A 22,972-nucleotide genomic window follows, 5' to 3' on the forward strand; every position below is an offset into this window, starting at 1 on the left:
CGGCCTTCTGCGGCCCCGGCCACCCCCGGCTCCTCACGCCCGGCCGCAGAGCTCCCGGGGCGGCTCTCCCGCCGGAGGAACCCGCGCAGGCCCGCCGGGAGGGAGCGCCGGCCCGGGGCAGGGAAGCCCCAGCGCCTCAGGCGGAGGCGCCGCCGGGCTCTGCCCCCGCCGCAGCCCCGGCGGCCCCCGCGCCCGCCGCGTCGCCCTGGAGACGCCGCACGACGCCATGGACGGGCCGGGAGCGGGGCCGGGAGCCCGCCGGCCTCTCAGGGGCGCGGGCCGGGCCGGCGGGACGGCGCGGTCTCTCCGCGCCTCTCGGCGGCGCGGGCGTTCTCTGAGGAGAGACCGGGCGGGTCGGTAGCGCCGGCCGCGGGGAGGCCCGAGGTACGGGAGGTTGCCCCGGCCGGCAGGCAGCTCCCTGCCTTTCTCGGGGACGCTGCGAGCATCGCGCGTACCGAGCCCGTCCCCCGGCGGTGCTGAAGGGACGGGCTGCTGCCGCCCCGGGCAGCCCTCCGGCGGGATCGCAGCGGGCCAGGCGTTCAGCCGCGGCAGCGAAACTGCGGGCAAGCCCCACCGAGCGTGTCGTCTCCAGCGCTCGCATTTGTAGTGAGATACGTCTGAAGAGCCTCCTCCATTAGTATAAGCGTCAGGGGCAACGCTGGGCGCGACTAACAGGTGGGTTTGTGCCTCCAATTAAGGGAAATGGAGGCGTCGGGCAGCGCTGAACCCGTCGCGGCGCAGAAGCTGCCAGGAATTTCGGCGTCGGTGCAGACAGAAGCTAGCTGGCTTCATGAACGCGCCCACGGAAAATCAAGTAAGAAACAGCCTCGTTCAAGAAAGAGGTTGCTCACTTGTACTGCCATTCACTCAAGCTGCCTCGTACCCCACCGACTTTCGTGGAAGGCGCGTGACTTTGCAATTTCCCGAGATCCGTTTGCAAAGTGGCAGCCCACCCGGGAGCAGCCCCCAGGAATCCCCCTCTGCGGTCCCCTCGTTAACCTCTCTGCAGAGCCGCTTCTAAATGAACCTCTGGGTCCCCATTAAGCATGCGGGAACGCTCTGCCAGCCAGCAGGCGTAGGAGCGCTCAGCAGGCAGCAGAAATAGCGTATTGTACTCCTGCGAGAGGTACTGGCAAAGCCTCTAAGGAGAGCTGAAAATATATCAACCTTTTTTCTCCTTCTGCTCGGCTGAGTCATCCCGGCACGTGATCGAGTAACCAGCTCCTTCGCTTGCTCGCTGCAGTACAGCGTTGTACCTTAGCATGCAGCGTATTAGTGGTAGTTGCTGCCTGATCCCATCCCCTTTGGGCACCGCATCGAACATCCTTTGTGCTTCATTTTCAATGCCAGGCAGCTCTCCTCTGTAGGAGAATGTCTCCTGCATCTCACGTGCCTCTGAGAGCAGGAGGAGTGATCTGGGCCACAAAACACAGCACACCAGCTGAAAGTACTAGGGAAAGCTGCATGCAGACCTATCTCAATAGAAAGGGGGCATGCACAGCCCACGACAGATAAACAGTGCTCTCTTTGTTTGGAAATGCACTGTGAACATGTTTGCAGGAGAAAAACAGAATAGGCTTTGTACTTTAGTTGGAGCTTCACGAGTCCTTGGGATGACTGTCGCTGTAACGATCAAAGTACAGCATAACCAAACTTGTGCCAGCAGTAAATCATCTACCTGGGTTTGGATGCAGCAGCGGTAGGTAGATAGAGATGATACAGAAGCTGCAAAGCCCATTAGAGAGGGCAGAGTAAGAACATGGAGTGTCCACCTGCTCTGAGCGCTGCGCCCCAGGTACCAGGCGTCCCTGTGTCCCTCGGTGCCATGGTGCACCCAGAGCCGTGCCCCAGCTGCACAGCTCCACTGGTGCATTTTGCACTCCCTGAAGTCACTTCTTCTCAGGCAGGGTTTGTGATCAGTTACTCTCTGTGACACAGCTTGATTGCAGAGGGCGATAACTACACGTCTTTGTACTGCAATTTAAAAAGACAAAGTTCAAGGAAACCAGCAGCCACATCATTCAGCCTTCTAAAAGCATAAGCAACTCCCATAGCATCACTTTCTGCCGCTTTCTGCTTTTCCTCCTGTGTGGGTGCATTCACTTCCAGACGCCTGCCTGAGCTGTGGTTCCCACTGCAGGCCTGAGAGCTGGGTGTTGACCTGGGGCTGTCGCAATTTTTACCCCTTCCTTTTTAAATACCTGTCCTGATTTTTTCATACTTTCCAAAGAGGAGGACTTAGAAAGGATTTGGTATTTCAGCCTGCCCAGAGTTTCATCTGGCTGAGTGTTTTCTGGAAAGCAGAACAAGCTTACTTAGAAGGGCCAGACAAATGGGGTGGCAGCAAGGGGAATCGAAATTCAAGATTAAAAGAACAAGGAATGTGTTTAGTTTGCCTGAAGGGGAGGCTATGGCAGCTGGCATGGTGGCCATGTCGATGTTCAAATAGAAGGTGACATATGGGACAGCACACAGTTGCGCACCTGAGGCAGCTTGATGTCAGTAGCACTGCCTGCCGAGAGGGAACCTGGGACTGCCGAGGACAGTGATAGACACTCAGTCATCTGAGATGTCTCCTGTTGCCTCAAAGGCTAAAAACCTCTTTGGTGCACTCACGCAGCATGGACTGCACTTGGAAATGAGAAAAAGCTTCAATCGTCTCTACAGCTCCTTCTTCTTAGGACAAGAGGCTGGAAATGCTTTAGAGGATAATGCAATGTTAGATTAGTGCTACAAGTCACTGACCCTAAGCAATAAGCTGTCTCCATGGCTTCAGTGGAATGATTTTGTAAAGCCCTGATCCAACGTCAGTGCCCAGTTCCAGTCCCTCAGGCATTTGGGAAGGGTTGCACACAGATCCAGAGCCGCCCTTCTGAAAGCATAGGAGCAAGTCTGGCAAGAAGGTCTTGGGCAGCCGATGTGGTTAGTGAGAAAAAGCTGGCATGCTGAAAAAGGAACAAACAAATGTGTCTAGAAGATAAGCTTTCCGAGAACACAGCACTGCTGTTCAGTAATTCTCATTATCGCTATTACTTGCAGCCCTGACAGAAGAGTTCAGCAGCTTGGATGTTTTGTGTGACATGGAGGTAAGGACTCACCCAGGTTGCATATATATGTTTTATGCTTAATGGTTCAGAGGTAACTCTGAACAAAGATATGACTCCACATTGCTTTTGGTATTTTCCACTTTGAGTTCAAAGAAGATTTTGTGAACCTGTTCAAGAAATCGCTGTGCACGCTCCCCTCCGTTGGCCTGCCTACCCTCCTGGCCTACAGACCCGAATTGTCACGAGAAAACATACAGATTGAGGTGAGCCAGTGGTGGGTGTTCCCTACTGTGTGGCTTTTTTAGTTTATTTTAATTCCTATGATTGCCACGCAGGAAAAGTAATAATAATGCCCTTTGCCAAACTAGCGCAGGAGTTCCTTTATGAAAGGGTTTTTCTTCTGTGTTGAAATGATGCTTGTTGTGCACTCCTAAACAGCAAGAGGCTGTGCAACTCCTCTCACCACCACTACATCCTATGTTGAGAATTGCCTAGCAGAAGATTCTGCCCTTTGGCTAAAACAGAGGTACAAAATTTATATAAATACTAGGTATACAGTCAAAGAATACAAGCTGGGCATAGAGTTCTCTGTAATCCTTAGCAGAGTAAAGTCATTAGAGAGAGAGTTAATCTTACGCGTGAGGTGGGGACAAGGGAATTTCCAGGAACTATGCTCCAGAGAAGTCAAGTATTTCACATTAATATGTTCAGAAAAGGGTTTGAATGAAAGTGCTAAACACGTAGTATAGTAATTGAAGTGTAAGTGAAGCACACCAGCTAAGCAGCCCCAGAGCAAGTACCCTTCACCCCTTGCTGCTGCGGCTGGGTGGCTGCTGTCTCTCCGAGGAGCGCTGAGCTAGGTGTGCTGCCCTGGGGAGCAGAGGCATTAGACACGAAATTCAGCAGCGTGCTCTTGGCAGCTGCATCTTCTACAACTCAGCTTCAAAACGTGTTTTCAAAAAATAGATATTTCTTTCAGAATATCTAGTACCCGTCCTCAAAATATATCCTGCAGCAGCCCTGATTTGCATCTGGTCAAATATGCTCAGCTCTTTTGTCAACAAATCTGCTGGTGGTTCCTCATGAAATTTCCCACAGATTTTCCTATGACGAACAGTGCAACAATCTGGGCACTTTTTCTCTTCGAAGCCCCAAGCAATGTATTTGCAAGGGTTAATGGCACCGGAGTACTCAACTATAGCGTTCTGCATGCTCTGAAGTGTTCCCTTGGAAGAAATGGGTCTCATAAATACTACAGTAATTCCATTTCTTTGAGGGGTTTTATTTATTTTTTTACTACAGATTGGCTTTTGGTTTTGGTGGTTTCCTGAACCTAATGTATTGAGTTAAACCGTTCCACGATATCACAGACACAGATCTGTTTTAACTGCTCTTATGCGCTTTATAACATTGCGTTTTGAGCGGAGCCCTCTTTCCCCAAGATAAAACGAGGATTTGCATGCTGATACCGTATTTCTGTCCTCCCCTTGTTCTCTCTCCCCACCTCCACTTCAGACAGAGGAGGACTCTGCTCCAAGGTGCGAGTACTGTGGCAGTCTGCTGAAGCCATTCCCCTCCGTCGAAGGCGTTTGCCCACCGTCACAGGATTATGAATCAGTAAGCTGGCGGGAAAGATTAACAGAGGTTTGCTGTGGAAAGGCCCGCTCTCATGGCACCGCTCGTCTGTCTTTCAGAAATTCTGCTGCGAGCGTAATCGAGACCTCTACGAGTTCATCGTAAATGAGAGGAAGAACCACGAAGGTGCCTGGAGCGTTCCCATTGCTGTTGGCCCCCACAAATCCCACGGCACCGAAGCCGACAGGCTGCTGTCAAAGGAGAGAGCGTACCAGAGGTACCATGAAGTGACTACAGGGAGAACTGGGGATCAGGTCTGTATGAGGAACAACAGGTGACTCCGGAAGGAAAAGAAGCATTAAGAAAATGAAACTGCAGCAAGAGGGAACGGAAGAAGAAAAAAATTTGCTTTAGGCAACACAAGTTCATATTCTATCTAAACCCTCTTGGCTTTTCTCTCATCAGGCCGTATTAGGTGGCGAGGTACGTGCTAGGTAAAGCATTAATTCTGCTGCTGACAGACATAATACCTAGAGACAGGTAGAGCCAAAAACAAATTGCAGCTGTGGGAGGGTCTACCTTTTACCTCAGGTGCTGAAACAATTTGTATTTCTCAATTTGCTGCATAAACTGTGACATGCATTTGGATTCCGATTTCCAGAGTCATGAGAACTCTGCAAGTTTGACTTCTGCTGAGCTGTTTAGCAGGAGGCCCAAAGCTTATACAAATATCTAAGCCTATGGCATAGACATAAAGAAAAGTAAATCAGCATACCTGGAAGTAAACCATTAGTTTCCTTGAAGATCCTTTGCAGTCTGATGATGCGAGTACCTCATATTATGTACAGAGCATAAACCAAAGCCATTGCCAGACACTGTCAAATTTATAGGAAGCTAGATAAGAACAGTGAAAATATTCTTGGACATTAGCTGTTTTCTTGATCTTGTGGGCAGCTCTCCTTCTCTTTTACATAAAATCTTGATAAAAAATCCACTACAATGTTTAGCTCTGCTGTCAGTAGAGCTGATGCTATTGCAATCGCAGTCTGTTCACTGAAATCTCTGTATGGGACCAATTCCTTTTTGCTGAGATTATTATTATTTTGGTGAGATCCCGTTGCCTGTAACCGTTATTTGCAATTATGAGAGTGGAGAGAAAAACAGGTTCAAAAACTTGTGTTCCTGCAGCAAGGATATCCAGTACTTCTAGCTTTCAAAACAGGATATATGAAATGTATATCAGGAACACTTTCATTTTCCAGGCAGCAGGAGAGACAAATGGCCAGACAGTTAGCTTTCCTGGCAGCAGAGGCGACGAGTGTAGCTGAATGTGAGTTTGCATTTCCTTATGTATTTATTTGTCTATTTATTACAACAATGAATTGAATGGAATTGCTTGTCTCTAATGCTCTCTAACTGAACAGGAGGATTTATACAGTGACGTGTAAGTTCATTGTCAAGTGTGCAATCCCATTCAATTATATACTGCCATATTAAATAATCCCTCACATGAAAAAACAAAAGCAGTTACATTCCCATTGCACAGAGAGGATCTCCTTGCTGTGACTTTCAGTATTTATATCTGAACATTTCAGCTGAGAGGCACAGAAATTGACCTTAGAGAATAGTAAGTTGGCAAAGCCAAGCCCTTGAGAAGATACTGCCAGCATTAGGGTGATCAACTTTTTGCCTAATCAGGTGAATACTCCACTAATTCCTAGCCCAGGCTGTGGATGACTGAGCAGCCCTTTGGATCTAGCTATAAAATCAAAGGCATTTTGACTAAGAACAGATGAACTAGGTTTACAATATGGGCATATTTTCACAGAGGATGGCAGGGCACTGAGGCTTTTGCAGCACCAAGGATTTCAGCATGTCAGTCCTCCAGAGCATGGAGCTGTGAATGCTATCCAAAAAAAGTCATTCTTTACTCACACAGATATGTATGTATACATAATTGAAAAAACTACAATCCTGTTCTCTGAAATAGCTGAACACTTTGGACTGTCCTTGTTAGAAAATACCCCAAGACAGACTCCCAGGATAGAGCATTTCAGCCAGAAATTCCCACTCCCCCAAGTTACAGCCTCCCTGCAGAGGTGCCAGGCAGCCCCGACATTGACGCTGCCAGCCCTACCCGATGCAGACAAACCCTCCCTTTGCTCTCTAGGTTCAAATCAAGCTGGCACAATTTCCTACCTGCTTTCTCGGGAGCCCCCATCACCAAAGGGCCGGACGCTGGTGCCTGGTGGGAAAGCAGCAGAACCCGAGGAGGATCCCGTCTCTGACAGCATCAGCTGCTGCGATTTTACCCTTGTGGGTGGAAAGGCAAGTAGCTGCTGCCTGATGGTGATGGGCTGTGCCTCGGCCGTGTCCACACTCCGGAGCGGCTGGAGCCTGGCACCTGCCTGTCTTTAAAGGGCAGCTGGTGCAGGACTGCTCTCATCCATTTTATCATTTCTTTTCCAATCTTAGGTAGTGAAGAATGAACTGTTGGAAAAGTACTACAAACATGGAGGGAAATTCCTCACCATGCTTCCAGATGGAACAGCACAGTTATTGTATCCTTTACAGGACTCACTTGCCTGCATTAGTCCAGGGTTGTAACTGTAATTTTAAGTGTGTTCTAGTCTGCTTTATCACTGAATAACCTGGTCCTCCACTCACTCTCGCTTTCACAGTCTGAAAAAAAGCAGTAGTGAAACAGCTTCCATAGCTCTTGGTCTGAAGTTTTTCAGATCAGCCAGTAGCTTTGATGAAGGACAGGCACTTGTGTCTTTAAAACCCAGCTTAAGAAACGCGCTAGCCCCGTGTTCGGACACACTCCAAGCTCTGGCCACCCGTGGAAGGGCTCTGCTGGCTGAGTGGGCTCCGAAAGTGCTCAGCCCCAACAAACCAGCACAATGTTTCCGACCGGCACTGGTGTGGGGCTGACGTCTCTGTCCCGCACGTAGGAGCACATAAGAGGTGCACAGACACCAGTTACCAGTGTAACTAAGAGTACTGTCTGAAGAAATAAAAACATGGCAGTTTCACCAAAGGACCCCATAGCTTTCAGGCTGCCTTTGCTATTACTTAAGCCGTAACACTTTAAGTCGCCCACGTTATTCTTCCTTACTGTGGCTAACTTCTTTCTGACCCAGGGGTGTATGAAAGTGTACCTGAGCTCTGCCACCAAAGCAAACAGGGGCTTGAGACTACTTGTCTGTTCTGCCCTCCAGGCTGCTTTTATCCCAGGGATGCTGCCGGTCACGGCGGTGGCAAATGGCAAAGTGCCATAAACGCATGCGCTCACAGTAGCAAGTCTTGCTGGAGGGAAACCCCAGTGAGACACAAAATACCTGCTGTTTGGATGTGTTCAAGTCAGGTTTAAGGGCCAAGGGCCTTATTTTCCCCCTGGTTGGTTGTTTTTTTTTCCTCTGGGAGAATAATACCTCTCCCTGTTTTCTCTGCTGTCATCCAAGTTGAGTATTTTGATCACTTCACTTTGCTAGGCTTCTACAACCATAAGCATTGTCCAAGAACATGTCTTTAAAATAAATTTGCTAAGTGGTTCTGCCTGGATTATTGGTTAGAAAACAACAAAAATGTATTCCATATCTCTAACAGCTGTTTTGTCAGTGTACACAGAATACTTCAATGTAGGAGAAAAGCACTGGCAGTGTCCCAGGTAACACTGGCAGCACACCACCATTCCGCCTTTAACGCAGGGATCTAGGTAATACATCAATTTTTATACTCCAAAGTAGCACTCTGAAATACTTAGTATGTAATAATAGACCAACCAGACAAAAAAAGGGGTTATGAACACCTTATCTGATGACAGCTATCCATCTGGAAATCTGGCAATCATTGTTATACGAGAGGAGAAATGGCTTACTTGCATAGTACAGGAAGACAAGCAGAGTAACGTCAAAATACAAGCAGTATTTAAGTCCAATGGCAGAAGTACTTGCTATTATCCGAATGGAGCTGTGTGGTATGTTCACATTGGTCAGAGCAGTTTTGCTTTCCACTGCGCCTTTTAAATTTCAAAGGTCATAAACGATATTTTTAACAGCATTCAAAAATTAAAGGACAAATATAGCAGCTCATGAGCCCTGCTTCGGGTGCCTCCCAGAAGAGCAAGGCTACCCCAGCTGTGTCTTGAGATGGGGGTTAGATCCCAAACTAGCTGTGCCTCGGTCCCATCCCTCTGGGGAAGGAGGGACGTAGGCTGTGGGCGCTGCAGGGTTCAGAGCTTTGATTTTCCTCTCTTTTAGGATAAACATGAGTATTCAGGGAGGGCAGTATTTGGACCAAGCAGGCAGCAGGGTGAGAAGGTGGACATGGCCAAACAGCGTCATGTCATCAGGACCCCACGTCCCGCTGAGCCCCATCTTCATCTCCCTGAACCGGCACGTGGGGGTCAGGATCCTAGGCCAGGACAAGATCACTGTTTCCTTCCTCGCCATGGGGCAACAAGCAAAATTCAGCGTGGGAACTAAAGTGCAGGTATTTCTCAAGCACACAGGCAGCTCCACAGAAAGCCGCTCCCCACAGGAGGAGTGCAGCAGCCAGGGAAGCTCCCATCCATAGGGAAGCACGCTCATTCCACAGTGGGTACTCCCTATGTTGCCCCATGGTCCTGCCCCCCAAAATAGCAAACAGTGGAGGTGTACCCATGCTCAGTCCCATGCAGACAGGGGACTCAGCAGCCTTGGCAGCCCTGGCTTTCTGCAAGGGGCTGCAGAGTGCAGGAAGCATTCCCGCGCAGGTCCCCACTGTCCCTGGCTGCATCCCCAAGGGACACCCAGGCTCTGCCGTGTGGAGGAGAGCCATGATCCGTGGGGACAGGGTGCGTGGCAGCTCCCTTCCTCCAGAGGGGCAGGTTTATCTGCTGGGGAGAGACCAAAGCCCCGTCCCGCAATGCTGTGGCTCTGCTGACACAGTTCGCCTCTGCTCCCCAGGTCAGCAACATCACCCGGCTGCCTCCCCCTACCTGGCTGGGCGAAGATGAGCTCCTGCTGCTTGCCTTCAGGGTGAGGATTCTGCGGCTCTTCGACAGACTGCGTGGATGCTTAAACTTTCCTTCTAACGAGCAATGGGACAAAATTAAGCCTCCAGCTTACCTTGTCACACAGACTTTAAAGATCTTACAGCTTTGCACAACTTCTGACATAAGCGATGAGCTACGCAGCTCAGTCAGGGCAATAGTAAATGCTCAAGTCTGATCAGCACATGTGTGGTGTGAAAGCAAAAGGATGAGAGGGGTTGAAAAAGATGTCCAGGAAAACTTGCTGCCAGTGCAGAAAAAACCCACCACGAGGAGACTTGTAGCTGAGCTGGAGGGATGGGACAGAAGTGCCTCAGACCCTCCAGCTGCAGCCCGAAGCCAGAAGCACCTAAGTCACTCCTTTAAGGGGCACTTTGTCCACCCCAGGAGACCTCTGGGACCTTCCCAGCTGCCATGAGTCGCCGGTGGTTTTTCCAGGGCTCTTGGCCTCCCTCCTACCCATCCAATTTTGCTCTGCGCCTGCAGGGGTGCTCTGAGATGCAGACGAGCCAGAGCCCTCGCCTGCGCTCAGCACAAACTGTCACAAAGTGAACGCACCCAGGGCAGGAGCTCACTGCCCGGGCACTGGCTGGGTCAGCCAGCTCTTGAGAACGCCTGTGACGCAGAGCGATAAGGAGCAACTTTGCCAGACAAAACCGAGACAAGCAGTCAGCAAGGATGGGAATGCGGGCAGTCAGTGCTCCTCCCAGCGAGCCAGCACCATCCCCTCCCAGTGCAGCGCCCACAGACAGGCAGCCAACACACCGGCTTCCTTGGGGCACTGCCTCTTGGGAACAGGGAGGTGTGAGGCCACAGGAATACCTGCTGTACCAGCACACCGCGCTGGGTGATGCACGGCCGGCAGCCCAAGCTGCCGCATACGGCATCTGACACGGGGACACCTTGCAGCCTCCAGACCCCGCTCGTGGATGGGAGCACGTGGAGAAGGAGGAATAGCAAAGGAAGCACCACCTCCTTGGGCTCTCTGGGCAGCCTGTCCATACAGCCAGGGCATGGCCAGGCAGTGCTGCCCTGGTCGGTGCAGAAAACCCTGAAGGTTGGTCTGCTAAGGCCATGGGAAATAAGGACACATTGGAAACACCAGGGGAGCGAGGCAATGCTTGGAGGGTTCCTCATTGTCCCATCTTTTATCGGGTTCTCCTGGCCACAGGTCAGCAAACATATATGAAATGAGCTTTTACACTATACAGCTGCAACCACAACACTAGTAGGAAGTTGCACAGTAAACAAATCCCAAAAAATTAAATCCAATTTTTGTCAAATTAGGCTCTGGATAAACATACTATATTCATTAAGTTCACATTTGTTACAGATTTGGAATTTAAGTTTACCAGTCCAAGACAGACAGTACTTGCAAGTTCTTGTTACTGAGCTGCACGAGGGCTCTGCTAATAGCACCGCAAACACCACTTGCAAGGGGCTCGTGCCATGCTGTCGTAGCCAGGCAGCCACACACAGCGCCTGCCAGCCTCTGCCGCCTCGAGAAACACCCCATCCCCAGGAGAGGGGCAGTGGAGGGGACTGCTCCTGCCTGCGAGCCTGGGCTCACGCTGGTCTCACCACAGGGGTGTCAGTTGGGTGCAGAGCCCTTGGGAGAGGGCAGAAACTGGATGCTCAATGGAGTAACTGAGGTTTAAATCCACTCCAAAGCCTGTAACACAGTCCACTGGGCAAAATCACATACTAAAATTACCAGAAGTGGTGGGGCATCAGCACGCTCCTGCCACCAGCTGCCCCTCACCTCTCCGTTCCCAGGCGATTTGAGCTTTCCCCAGAGATGGAGCAAGGGACCATCCCCCCACGACGCAGGGCCCAAGGCAGAGCAGTGTCCTGCTGCTGCACAGCCCAGCTCCTGTGAAACTCTGCAGGCTCAGGCACGGTGGCCTGGGTGAAAATTGATTAGATCAGGTGTCTTCTAGATTCTAAATCTTTGATTTAGAAAGATGAAGATCACACCTGGGAGTTTGATTTTGACCTATTATGTCATTGTAATTTCAATTTTTAGCAGGGTTACGTCTGATTTACGCCAGCACGGGATAAGACTTGAACAGATCTCTGCTGCAAATGGCTTACGCATAACGGCCCCTTTTTCTGCTCTCACAGCGGGAAACACGAGACCCATTTTTTGTCCTTCCCTAGTGTGCACCCAGCTCACAGCAACTCCACCAGACCTGTATCATCTATCCTTGTGCTTAACAAGCCACGATCAACAAGCTTGAATCTGCCCCTCAGATCTATTCTTTAATATCCATTTTGCACATGGGTGAAATCAATCAAGTGTTCAAACAGGGCTTTTTTTAGATAAATGGGTCTTTACACCTTCATGTTAAAATTACAAATTAGCATTGGGCAGGAGGGGAAAGCAAAAAACTGCAATTTTAACACCAGAACAACACATGGGTATCTGGGCTTCCTGCTGACCCCAGCAATGCCGCTTGTCCTTCTCCACAAAAGACAGACACATTTAATAAGATGATTCAAGGAGGAGAAACCCTTTCAGATTGCTGAATACACAGAAAGCAGAGAGAGCCCAGAAAGCCCCGTGCCGAGTGCTCCTGGAGGCCAGGAGGCTAGAGAGGGTGAAGGGGATGTGGTGTACGCTGGCCCTGGGGCCCAACCCTCTGGGCACTGCTGGAGGCAGGATTCCAGGCTCAGGACCCCTGTGAGCCAGAACTGCCCAGCTGGGCTTAAACTTGACATTAATAAGCACCGATTTCAGACCAGAACAAGTTCTCCTGGTTAAAGCACCACAAATACCAAGCCATCAGGTGGCCTTTGGCAACTGGTTTACAGGAAGGCTGGCAGCTATCACTGGCTTTAATGACCGTCAAGGTTCTTTATTTCCATTTTATTGTTCCATTTTTTCTGTCTGGAAGCGCTCTATGAATGGGGATTGTGGGGCTTCGTCCCACCCATAAAAACAGTCTGCTCTGCACACACTGCAACTCAGAGCAATTACAGATATGACTGAAACACAGCCCAGCCTGTGCCCCCCCAACAGAAAAAGCTTCTGGTGCATTTAAGGGACATCAGCAAAGGTTCTCGCATACCTAACTCCAACATATCAATAAACCATCTTGCTCAGGTGGAAGAGAAGGAATATTGGGGGCAGCAAGCAGATCATGAGCAACTACCACTAGGGTGATGCTGCCAACAGCTCATGGAGAATCTTAGCCTAGCAACACATCTGTGCGTTCTTCTAATTTGTCTGAAGTGTATAATTAATGAGAAACTAAAACTCTAACCAAAATTTTCTAGTGTGGATAATCTGTTTCAGAAGAAAAGGCCTGAATTACCTAGAGATGATTTCATCACAGAGTCAAAGCAGCCTTGAGGCCATCATGTTTAATGGTTGTGATAAGCGACACCTCTGTAAAAACAGGCATCCACTCTTTTCTCAGCTGGGTGGACAGAGCTTTCATTACCTGAAGCATTTCTTACATCAGTCCCTAAAGCCTTGGGGAGGGTCAAAGACAATTCTTACAAACTGTGACAGCTGCCTTCATCGCAGCTCTGCAGATTCCCTTCTCATCTGATTTACTGTCCCAACAGACAACATCTCCCTCCCCCTCCAGAGATCATGTTTGGTAAGAAGGATCCAGGAGGTACTTCAGCTGGTTTTACAAGGGGCATGAAACCCTGTAGCTCAGAGCAGGGACAAAAACCAGGGTGGGAGGCAGGTGCTGCTGGAACCAAGCCTCCCTGCACAGGTGCCACAAGCAACAGCCACTCAGCCATCCAGCCTGGAGCATGCCACAGTCAGGAGGCATGATGGTGAAGAACCGCAGACCAGAGTCTGCAGCCTGCAGCTCGCACCGACTCGGGAAGCCAGACTGAGGAAAATTCCCAGCTCCTGCAAGAGAACTGCATTTGAGACTTGCCTTTAACCCAGTGACCTTCCCTCGGGACAACAGCAGCCGAACTCTCATCGCAGCTGAACTTGGCAAGCACACGAAGGAAAAGACAAAGCTCTGTGCGTTCCTTCCAGAACACGGAGGTTGTTAGGGGCTTAGACACAACAAACACAAGATTAATGACTTTGGAAAGTAGGCTTTTTATGCGTTTTTTCAATTGCAATTTTAAGAATATCCATCAGTGACTCAAACAAGGTACTTCACACAGTAAATGAGAACTCTTTATTTAAATTAACTTTCTTGGTTTCTATTTAGGACAGTAGAAAGGCCCAGCTTTTCACCTCTTCAGAATGGTGAAGGAAAAACCTCTTGAGCTGGCCAACACGATTTAAAGAGCAGTCGATTGTAATTTTTACCGAAGTCACAAAATGATGTAACTACTCTGCATATAATTTTGTTTATATAATTTAGTATATAATGCACTGTTCAACTCTGCCATATACTTTGAAAAATATACAAACCTGCTTTAACCACATTAGAGATATTTGATTGACAGCTGTCAATTACTTAACAGTTTAGGACAGTATCAGACACGCCTATAACTTCATTTTAAACTACAAAAAGAACATAAATTCATATAAAATACAACAGATTAAACAAACTTTTTTTCCGAGGAAAAATTAGGTATCAACTCAATCTGCCATTGTGTGAAACATGAATATAAAATAAGTTACAATTAGTAATGCCTGCATTGTTGAGCTATGAACTGGTCGAATGACATCTTAAAAAAACTATACAGTATTATTGCACTCCATGAATGTGCAGTATCTGGAAACACGCCAGCACTGAAAGAGGTCTTTCATTAAGTTTTTTTTCAGGAGGCACAACGTGGCTGCGAGAGAAGCATCCAGTCTGTACTAACAGCGTGCTGTCTTCAGTACAGGCCTTCATGGGTCTGAGCCACGCTGCCTTTGGAAATCACCACTTAATGCCTGGAAATGGAGACACAAGCATTACAGTCGGCAAACTCTCCTGCATTAACAAGCAAGCCATCTCCAACACCATCAGAACAGAGAGCCAAGGCGTCTTCTGTAAGCTAGGGAGAACAGCAGGCTATGTACACTTCGGATTATAAAACTTGAATTACAAGCACTGTCTCTTGGGAGGTCATAACTCCAGCAAAAGAGCATTATTATTATTTAATTCTGGGCGACTGCCTGCTAGGATACCATCAGAATGGCGATCATTAGCATGAATTTAGATAAGGAGACATGAAAACACAAAGTCACTAAGTCTCACTATCAGACTCTCCTAAGTTGTAGCACTACTTCCCACATGGATGGAAATACAACTGAATGGTGTTTTCTGTTACTGTTCTTCTAAACTCATATCCCATTACATAAAATGCTACACAAGAACAGTCTTGGCATGCTTTGTAAGCTTAAACGTGACATCAATCTACTTTGCAACAGAGTACTACCTGAGACCCTCTAAATCCACACATACAGGACGTTGAGCTTCAGCAAGCCCATCTGAAAAGTACAGATAACACCAAAATTTTTGATACTAAGAAATATTTTTGATACTAAGAAATATTTAAAAAATACAAAACAATTTATTTCACGATTAACGTGTTTTTTTGCTAAATTACTAGGACAAACCAGACTTAATTGAACAAATGGGACATGCCTGCAGGAATCAAAAGTCAACTGTTTCTCACATTCCCTGCATGAGGACTTTGAGGTAGCAGTCTCTCCAAATTGCTCTCCCTACTTCAGGAAGCCACAGAGGTGTCAGTGGAGGGAGAGATTGATAGGGAAAAAAAAGCAGGGTTTGAAGACTGAGCTCTGAAGCAGCGAGAAACAGCAGAGCAAGCCCTGGTTAGGGAACGTGCTTTCCTACAAGGAGTGAGACTGCCTGCAGTGCTTTGACAGAGCTGTGGTTTCTCCAAACATTATGCTCCATGTGCCACGTTCTTGCCTATGTAAATACGAACTTGCAAAAGCCGCATCATATTAAACAGAGCTCCAAAGAAAATCTGTGTTCGAACAGAGCCAGGTCATTAACTGCTACAGCTGGGACAACTGATCAGTTTAAGTTGGTGAGATGAGTTGTGCGATGTCAGTCAACAGAAACGGCAGCACAGGGTCTGCCTGTTGAGTGGGCTGTCTCTCAGCAAGGTAAAGCCAAGAAACGAGTCTCTCAAACCAAAGCGTTCCTGTGCAAAAAACTGCACCACAGATCACTACTTAAGTGGTCTCCTAAGTGCCAACTGTAAATTTTTGCACCAAGACAGTCTTTTTGTAGCACATCAATGTTCCTATGAAGAACCGTAAGCCAAACGTTTTCAAAGGCACAGGCGACAGAGGAACACGGATTTGGTTTGTCATAAAATATATAAGCATGGATACAAACCTTCTGCTCCTAAGTGTCAAGGAGTATTTGCAAAAGCTTAAAACAGTATAGCACACAGATGGGAGCAAGAAAATGTTCTACTTTCTCGGGTCATGCAATTCAACTAGGTTACAAGTTATAGAGAAATCCTCCACACACAGACTATTTTAAGGCACACAGTGCAATGTGTTTTCTGATCTCTGCATAATACAGTTCACTAACGTAAGCCTTCTGCACGCAGTAACACATCTTTTTCTGCCCAAAGGAATACCAGCTTCCAGTTTCGAAATAGGCAGAACAAACCCCAACCCAAAACCTCCCACCGAAACAGCACCTGTAAAATCATACGTGTCAATTTACGTAAGGTCACTAGAGCTGGTTCTCCAGTAAAACACTTTCAAACGAACAAATATACGATTACAATGTTCAATCTGCAACATGCGGTCCTTCACACCCAAGTCAACAGACAGCTGGTGACTGGAAGAAGACTTACAAGAAGTTTCAGTGCTGATAGATGGGGCTATGATCGATGATGAGGCATTGACTCCATGTGCACATTGAGCTTCATTTCGTTATCAAGAATTTCTACAAGCTGCTGCATGGAAGGAAGGTGGCCAGACTCTAGCTTAGACCACACTGGAACATCTACCACAAAACACAGAGGGGAGAAAAGCACCATTACATTGACAGAGTTGGAAAACATGTAGGGCTAGTTTAAACATAAAATTCAAAAGAGCTAGGAAGCTATGCAAGTTAGTACTATTTTATACTGAGGAAAATACCTGATCAACAACGCTTCAACCCACTAGCTATACTAAAACCCAGTCCAACCAGGAGAACGAAGAGTCTAATGCTTCCATTTAGAAGTACATCATATGGATTTAGAGGTTCAAAATATCCACTGACAGAATGTCTGAAAATACCTTAGTAGGTGGCAGAATACCATACTGAGTTTTTAAACCATTGCTAAATCTTTGAATCTTGTGGGTCTCATTAGTTTTCATCTCACTCTGCCTAACATCTAAGGCTGACCCTCAAAAGTTCTGCTTACCAAGACCTGGCTTGGAAAGTTCCACTCAAAGTAGCTGCAACCATTATTCCATGCCCACCCTACCCCCCTTGAAATATAAAAGGCAGCACAGTCCATAAATACTTTAAGGTAAACACAATATTCATTTCTGATGTTGACAAATACTTATTGCCTCAAATATCCCTCACTGCTATAGCACTTCATGAACCCACACTGAAAAATACAATTGCTGTCACCTACATAAACCAAAAGCCAGACTGGAACCACATTGTCCCAAAATGCAACCGAGAAACCTACAGAAGTCCAGATGTGACGGTTCACCCCTAGGAAGGCTCTGCTGCCAATTCTAATCAGAGATTTAGGACTAGAAGTGCACAGAGTTCAACTAGTTTGATTCAATACAGTCAGGCTTTAAAAGGTTCTGAAGTATATGACTTGACTTGGAAACTACTATATTGAAATGCATCCTGCACAACCATAAATTGAGATTATAAAGCACAGAGCTAGATTACATACTTGTACCTAGAGCTTGAAGAATTCTGTACTCCATCAAGCTTACATATTCTTTAAAACTATAAAATTATCTGAAGGCAGAGGGTCCACAGACTCCTAACCTGAAAAATCAGTGTTGCTGTCCACTGGTACTGAGAAACTGGGAATAGCAATGGATTCAATAGGATTCCAAGGCTAAACCATGAAACAGGATAGGGAAAGCATCTAATTAACTAGAGAGTATGCTTCCCTAGTTGATTATTTTTTATTTAATGCACATCACACGCAAAGAAAGAACATAATACAGTTACCCCAAGCGACCAAGCATTCCTCTCATAAGTTTTTACATAGCTGTTTTAAAACATACGTACTAACATCTGTACAGGCTGCTTTATAAAACTTCCATGATTTTCATCATTTATTGTCATATATAACACCTGAAGTTTCAAAACGGATGGCGATTACCGCATGCCGTCATATCTTGAAACACACCACATTTCCTAACATCATCCCTCATTGTCCCAACACAGCAGCTCTCACCAATCTGTGCATACACATGCAACCCAATGTCATTCCCTTAAACAGAAAGTTCTCAGCTCACCATTCAAAGTTATTTCAAATGCACCTGTTGACATACACTGGTTCTCAATCATGTTGCTCAGGAAGAAGACCATCATACAAGCATAAACCTAGAAGAGAACAGAGAGAGTCCCAGATACTTCAGCTGTGTGAGCCACAGCTTATTTTACTCACTCTTAATAAGCGCTAGATGTTTGCAGGTGTCTTTGAATTCCCCTCTGCAGTTTAGCAAGTAATCTTCTAATCGCACAGACATCTTTCATCCTCTTTTTAAAAAGATTGTGCACATTGCCTTCCCTAGACAGGTATCAAAATAGTTCTGAAATCACCCAACTCACAATCCTGATTCAAACCAAGTTCCATCTTCTCGATCCTTTCCTCCACAAATCAATGTACATCTTGACAGCCAGTTTGCAGAAGTACATGGCTACGATGCCAAGGGAACACAAACTGTTTCTACATGTTGCCTGCCATTGTCAGAGTAACACTTCAGATCAAAGAACCACAGGCCTAGACACAAACAGCAAAGCAAGTCAAATTGCATTTGTTCACAAGAACTGTCAGCTCTCTAGCATTTCTTCAAGCTAATCATCTGGAATTTTCTGTGTGTATTGGTGCCTCAGGATGAAATGATGCAATCTTCAGCAACACAGCATCTCCCTCCATCACCAGCACCTTTATAATTCCCTTTTCATGCACAAGGGCCCATTCACACGGTTACTGCAATACCAAAGAATTTAGCATGGGAGATAGTTAGTTGTCTACAGCATCACAGACCACAGACGTACTGCAGGCAGCCTAGCCTGGTAGTGTATTTGGCCCATTTAATTGAACAGGATATATTACAGCTTCTGTACATTCAAACTGACTGGTGACAGAGACCCACTGCACTGGGTAGCTCAGTTTGAGGATCTGTGCACCAATAAAATAAAAGTTAATAAACTTATTCATTGCTTTTGTTTAGTAGAATAAATCTGGAATAAGGTTACTATAACTCAGAGGACAACAACATTAATCTCTTAGCACCATCAGTACTGACTCACAGGGATATTCATCCCACAAAGCACAGGCTGTCATGCCTGAGTATGTTCTGCAAAAACACCCACAAAATTTCAGCTTGATTTTTCTAACCACCATCTAATTGCATGCCTAATTTATTACAAGTCTCATGAAAGCAGCAACTGCAAAATAGTTATGAGACAATAGAAAAGGGAAGCTGTAATTGTAACGCCAACAACACCAGCTTGAAACTCTACTTCTGAGCCCTAAAAAGATAAAAAAAAAAAATTTTTTATCATCTTTGTCAGTAATGTTAACCTCACTGCCCCTCTGCAGCGTCATCAGCTTCGAAAGAGATGCTGAGAATCAAAGCCGTGTCTGTCAAAAACATGAAGCACAACTATTAAGGATAATAACGCTACTGTTAAATTCTCAAGTGTATTTAGTTATAGAAACCTAAAAGTTCTGTTAAGGCTGCAGTGTGTGAAAGTTAAAAGTGGTAACAATTGTGACGTACTCCCAGAGCACTCTCATGAAGTCATTCTAAAACTGCTTTTTCAAAATAAAAGAATTAAGTATGCTGTTTACCTTATTTTCTTGGCCCCACTGCCAGATACTTGGAGCTTGCATGCCAAAGAAAGCAAATGGATCCTTGCCAACGATTATTAAGCCTATTAATACTAGTTTGAAGACAGACAGGAAGGATGCTATGTGCCTATCAAAAGACAACACATAAAAGTGACTTAGAAGGTTCACAGTTACTACTTCACCATTATATAGCTGTAATTCACCTAATTAGCAGCATTTTGATAGTGTACAATCAAGTGTTTCAAAGAAAACACAAAACTTCTCAACCAAGTTTATCTCACTGTTAAAAACAAAAAAAAAAGCAACACACACGAACAAAACCACGCATCCTCAGAAGGATATTATTGTGTACACCACGCATACAGATTTTTTTTTCCTAAGCAGATGTCAAATAGAAATTTGCTTTCCACTTATACATGTTTAAACTGGATAATACATTCAGTTTCTTAAAGAAGTTGTTCCATATTATAGAGACATGTCTAATTGACATGCACTACTTCCTTGTAAAGCATTTTCCCAGCAGATGCAGAAAACCCTACAGTTTTTTTCTAAGAATTAAACCTATAGTCAGAGAGCAAATTGACACCGAGGTATTTGATCCTGTAGCATTCTTACCGTTGTAATTATTACAGTAATTAGGTCAAGAAGTGGTTCAGAAGCCACCACAGCACCTATGGAATCGCTCTCTAGCATGTACACAATGGTTTAAATAATAGGAATAACACTATTTTCGCTTTGCCTTTTTCCAAATTTCTTTGGACTTCCTCCCCACCCCCATAGTTAAGGTCACCCTGGTAGTCTCTCCGATGAGGTCGGCTCTCCCCTGACTTAAGATGTTAAAAACAAACTCCTCCCTCCTTTGCAGCCTTAACCTATTACAGGAATTTGTCACTAAGGGCATAAGTCTGAGCAACAAATGTGAGTTTACATCCAGATACATCATGAAGAAGAGCTGGAAAAATTCACTGTGAAAAGAAGTTAATTACATAATTTATTTTGGATTGAAACATGACAGGCCTCATCATATGGATGTCCAGATGGAAAACTAAGGTGGCTACCTGGAAGGTAGAAGATAACCAAGGTGTATGTAACCATAATGCAAAAAAACCCTTAAGTTCTCATTTTCAATATTATTTAAGCGTAAATGCACATATTCAAAACTCACCGTGCTGAGCCTACATATTGGAAAAAAGAGAATTTGTACTGCCAGTCATTTGCTTACCTATATATAGGTTGAGGAAGGTAGTTCTCCCCTTCAATTCGGATGTCTGGGTACCGCTGGCTAATAACCCGCATGTACTCCTCAAACACCCGCCTGTAGCCTCAGGAGACACTAAATGCAGACAGACATTGTCAATGAAACTGGAATGCTCTAGGTTAAAGTCGATGCTAAACTGGCAACACCAGTACTCGCACTGTTCAGAATCCATTCAGTTTAAAATAAAACTAGAATTCTTCATGCCAATGAAGAAAACTGATTTGCCGCTAAGCTACACATCAAAAACCCTGACAGCTAGCTAGGCACTTGGTTTTACACAAATTTGTTTTCACGTACTAGCACAGACACAATGTTTTGGTCAAGTCCACTGAGCAAGGAATTATTTGTTTCCCCCCTAAAAAGCCAAGTTAGACAGTCAGCTTAAGTATCACCTTGCCCTATGTCCAAAAAAAAAAAAAAAAAAAGTTTCACACAATGCCGTTTTAATTCCTCACTATTTAACCCTCTCTGGGACTGCCGACAGACAGGTAACATCGCTCCCAGGTATTTCTCCACACGGGTGACCAGATTAACCACAGAAGAGCGAAGTATTGCAGAGCTGTACTTTGGCTCACACTTCTACCAGCTGCTTCTGTAATAATCGAAATAAAAATTACCCAGCCCCAGCCTACCGCAAAAGAAATCAAACAAAGCACTTTCTCCCGAGCCTTTTGCGGTGCTTCGCAGGTCCGCCTGACACAACCCGGACCAGACTCTGCTCCGGGAACCGCAGCAAACGAACCTTCTCGTTCCCGGCCGCCCTCGGAGCGCCACGAAAACACGGTGACAGGCGCTGAAGGCTCCCCCTTTTTTTTTTTTTTTTTTCTTTTTTTTTCCCCGCAAACAAGCTACATGTGCTAGAACTAGCTCAGCCCTTCCTACTGCTCCTCGGTTTTGCTCCCCGCAGCTGACGCCACCGGCAATGTTCCGAGAACGACGTAAAGGTGCCTGATCTCCCCGACCGATAGCAACACAGCCCTTAAAAAACAACCAAACAGACGAAACCCCTCCAACTACGGTCTTCGTTAAAACATCAGCTCCTCCTAACCGTAACCCTCAGTCACTAAAACGCCTCGCCTTACACCAAAAGGGCCCGGAAACGGCGTTTTTCCCGCGGGTCGCCATTTTTGCAGAGCCCTTTTCTCTAAGCGCGGCCCGCCGGGCGCCAGCGCCCCACAGCCCGGCCCCGGCCCCGACCCCCGCCCCAGGGGAGCCCGCGGCCCCGGCAAGCGAGGGCCGGCACCGCAAGGCCGCGCTCCCGCCGGCCTCCCCCGCCCCAGCCGGGGTCGGGCGGCCCGCGGCCGCTCGCCTTCCGCGGAGGAGAGGAGCGAGCGGAGCCGGAGCCGGCCCTGCCCGGCCGCCACGGCGAGGATGGGGAGGGAGGGAAGGGGGAAGGGGAAAGGGGGGGGGGGGGCGGGCGCAGGCGTCGGCCCGGCCGGCGCCGCCATCTTGCCGGGCGCCCTCACCAGATCTGGAACTTGAGCAGCGGCCCGGTGGCGTAGGCCATGCGCAGCTTCTTGGCCGGCAGGCCGCCCTGCTCCGCCGAGCCGCCGCCCGGCCCCGCCGCCAGCGCCAGAAGCAGCAGCAGCAGCACCACCGCCGCCCGCATCTCGCCGCTGCCGCCCGCCGCCGCACCAAGGTCACGCGAGCGCCGCCCCGCTCCGCGCAGGCGCCGGCGGCCACGTGAGGCCGGCCAGGCCCCGCCCCCGCGCCGCCGTCAGCGCCGGGCGGTGAGGGCCGCCCCCGGTTTTCATTAAGCCGACGAGGAGGCGACGGCGGTGAGCGAGCACCGGAGGCCGGGGTAGGCCCGTCCCTCCCCCGAGGCGGGAGGCCGGTGGGTGAAGGCCCCCCGCGCCGGTCCTCCCCGGCCGTGGTGGTGGGGGAGGGCCCGGGCAGGGCCGCGCCCTGGGGGCTCCGCTTTCAACGGCCACGGGGAAAGGGACCAAAAAAAGGGGGGGACACGGAAAATAAAAACCGCAGAGTCGGATAAAAAAAGGTGCGAGGGTCACCACAGCAGCTGCAGCACGGGAAGCGTTGTCTGTCCTCAGCGGCAGCACGGCCTCGTTATTTCAAGAAGCTCTGCCCGTATGACCACAGAAG

At 47.6% G+C, this 22,972-nt stretch overlaps 2 protein-coding genes across 2 annotated transcripts; one reads left to right on the forward strand and one right to left on the reverse strand.

Annotated features, from left to right (window-relative positions):
• Positions 1 to 17: 17 nt before the first annotated feature.
• On the forward strand, positions 18 to 11,003 carry ERICH6 (glutamate rich 6). Its single transcript, XM_069792988.1, has 11 exons — positions 18 to 814; positions 3,040 to 3,086; positions 3,194 to 3,310; positions 4,563 to 4,664; positions 4,742 to 4,899; positions 5,885 to 5,952; positions 6,793 to 6,954; positions 7,102 to 7,183; positions 8,449 to 8,601; positions 8,885 to 9,116; positions 9,572 to 11,003. The coding sequence occupies exons 1-11, from the start codon at positions 703 to 705 to the stop codon at positions 9,833 to 9,835; spliced, it is 1,497 nt and encodes a 498-aa protein (XP_069649089.1). The 5' UTR covers positions 18 to 702; the 3' UTR covers positions 9,836 to 11,003.
• Positions 11,004 to 13,791: 2,788 nt separating this feature from the next.
• SELENOT (selenoprotein T) lies at positions 13,792 to 22,541 on the reverse strand. The gene is made up of 6 exons (XM_069792990.1): positions 22,339 to 22,541; positions 20,837 to 20,947; positions 19,615 to 19,741; positions 18,050 to 18,137; positions 16,420 to 16,571; positions 13,792 to 14,524 (listed from the first exon to the last, which is right to left on the reverse strand). Exons 1-5 carry the CDS (start codon positions 22,479 to 22,481, stop codon positions 16,447 to 16,449), a joined length of 594 nt encoding a protein of 197 aa, XP_069649091.1. The 5' UTR covers positions 22,482 to 22,541; the 3' UTR covers positions 13,792 to 14,524; positions 16,420 to 16,446.
• Between the last annotated feature and the right edge of the window lie 431 nt (positions 22,542 to 22,972).

The sequence above is a fragment of the Haliaeetus albicilla genome, chromosome 9, assembly GCF_947461875.1.
Source record: "Haliaeetus albicilla chromosome 9, bHalAlb1.1, whole genome shotgun sequence".
In the NCBI taxonomy this organism is placed as follows: domain Eukaryota; kingdom Metazoa; phylum Chordata; class Aves; order Accipitriformes; family Accipitridae; genus Haliaeetus; species Haliaeetus albicilla.

Coding starts and splice junctions, on each gene's coding strand:
- ERICH6 (XM_069792988.1), top strand. CDS start 703: ATGGAGGCGTCGGGCAGCGCTGAACCCGTCGCGGCGCAGAAGCTGCCA. Junction 3,311..4,562: donor GAGAAAACATACAGATTGAG/GTGAGCCAGTGG, acceptor CCTCCACTTCAG/ACAGAGGAGGACTCTGCTCC. Junction 6,955..7,101: donor CCTTGTGGGTGGAAAGGCAA/GTAGCTGCTGCC, acceptor AATCTTAGGTAG/TGAAGAATGAACTGTTGGAA.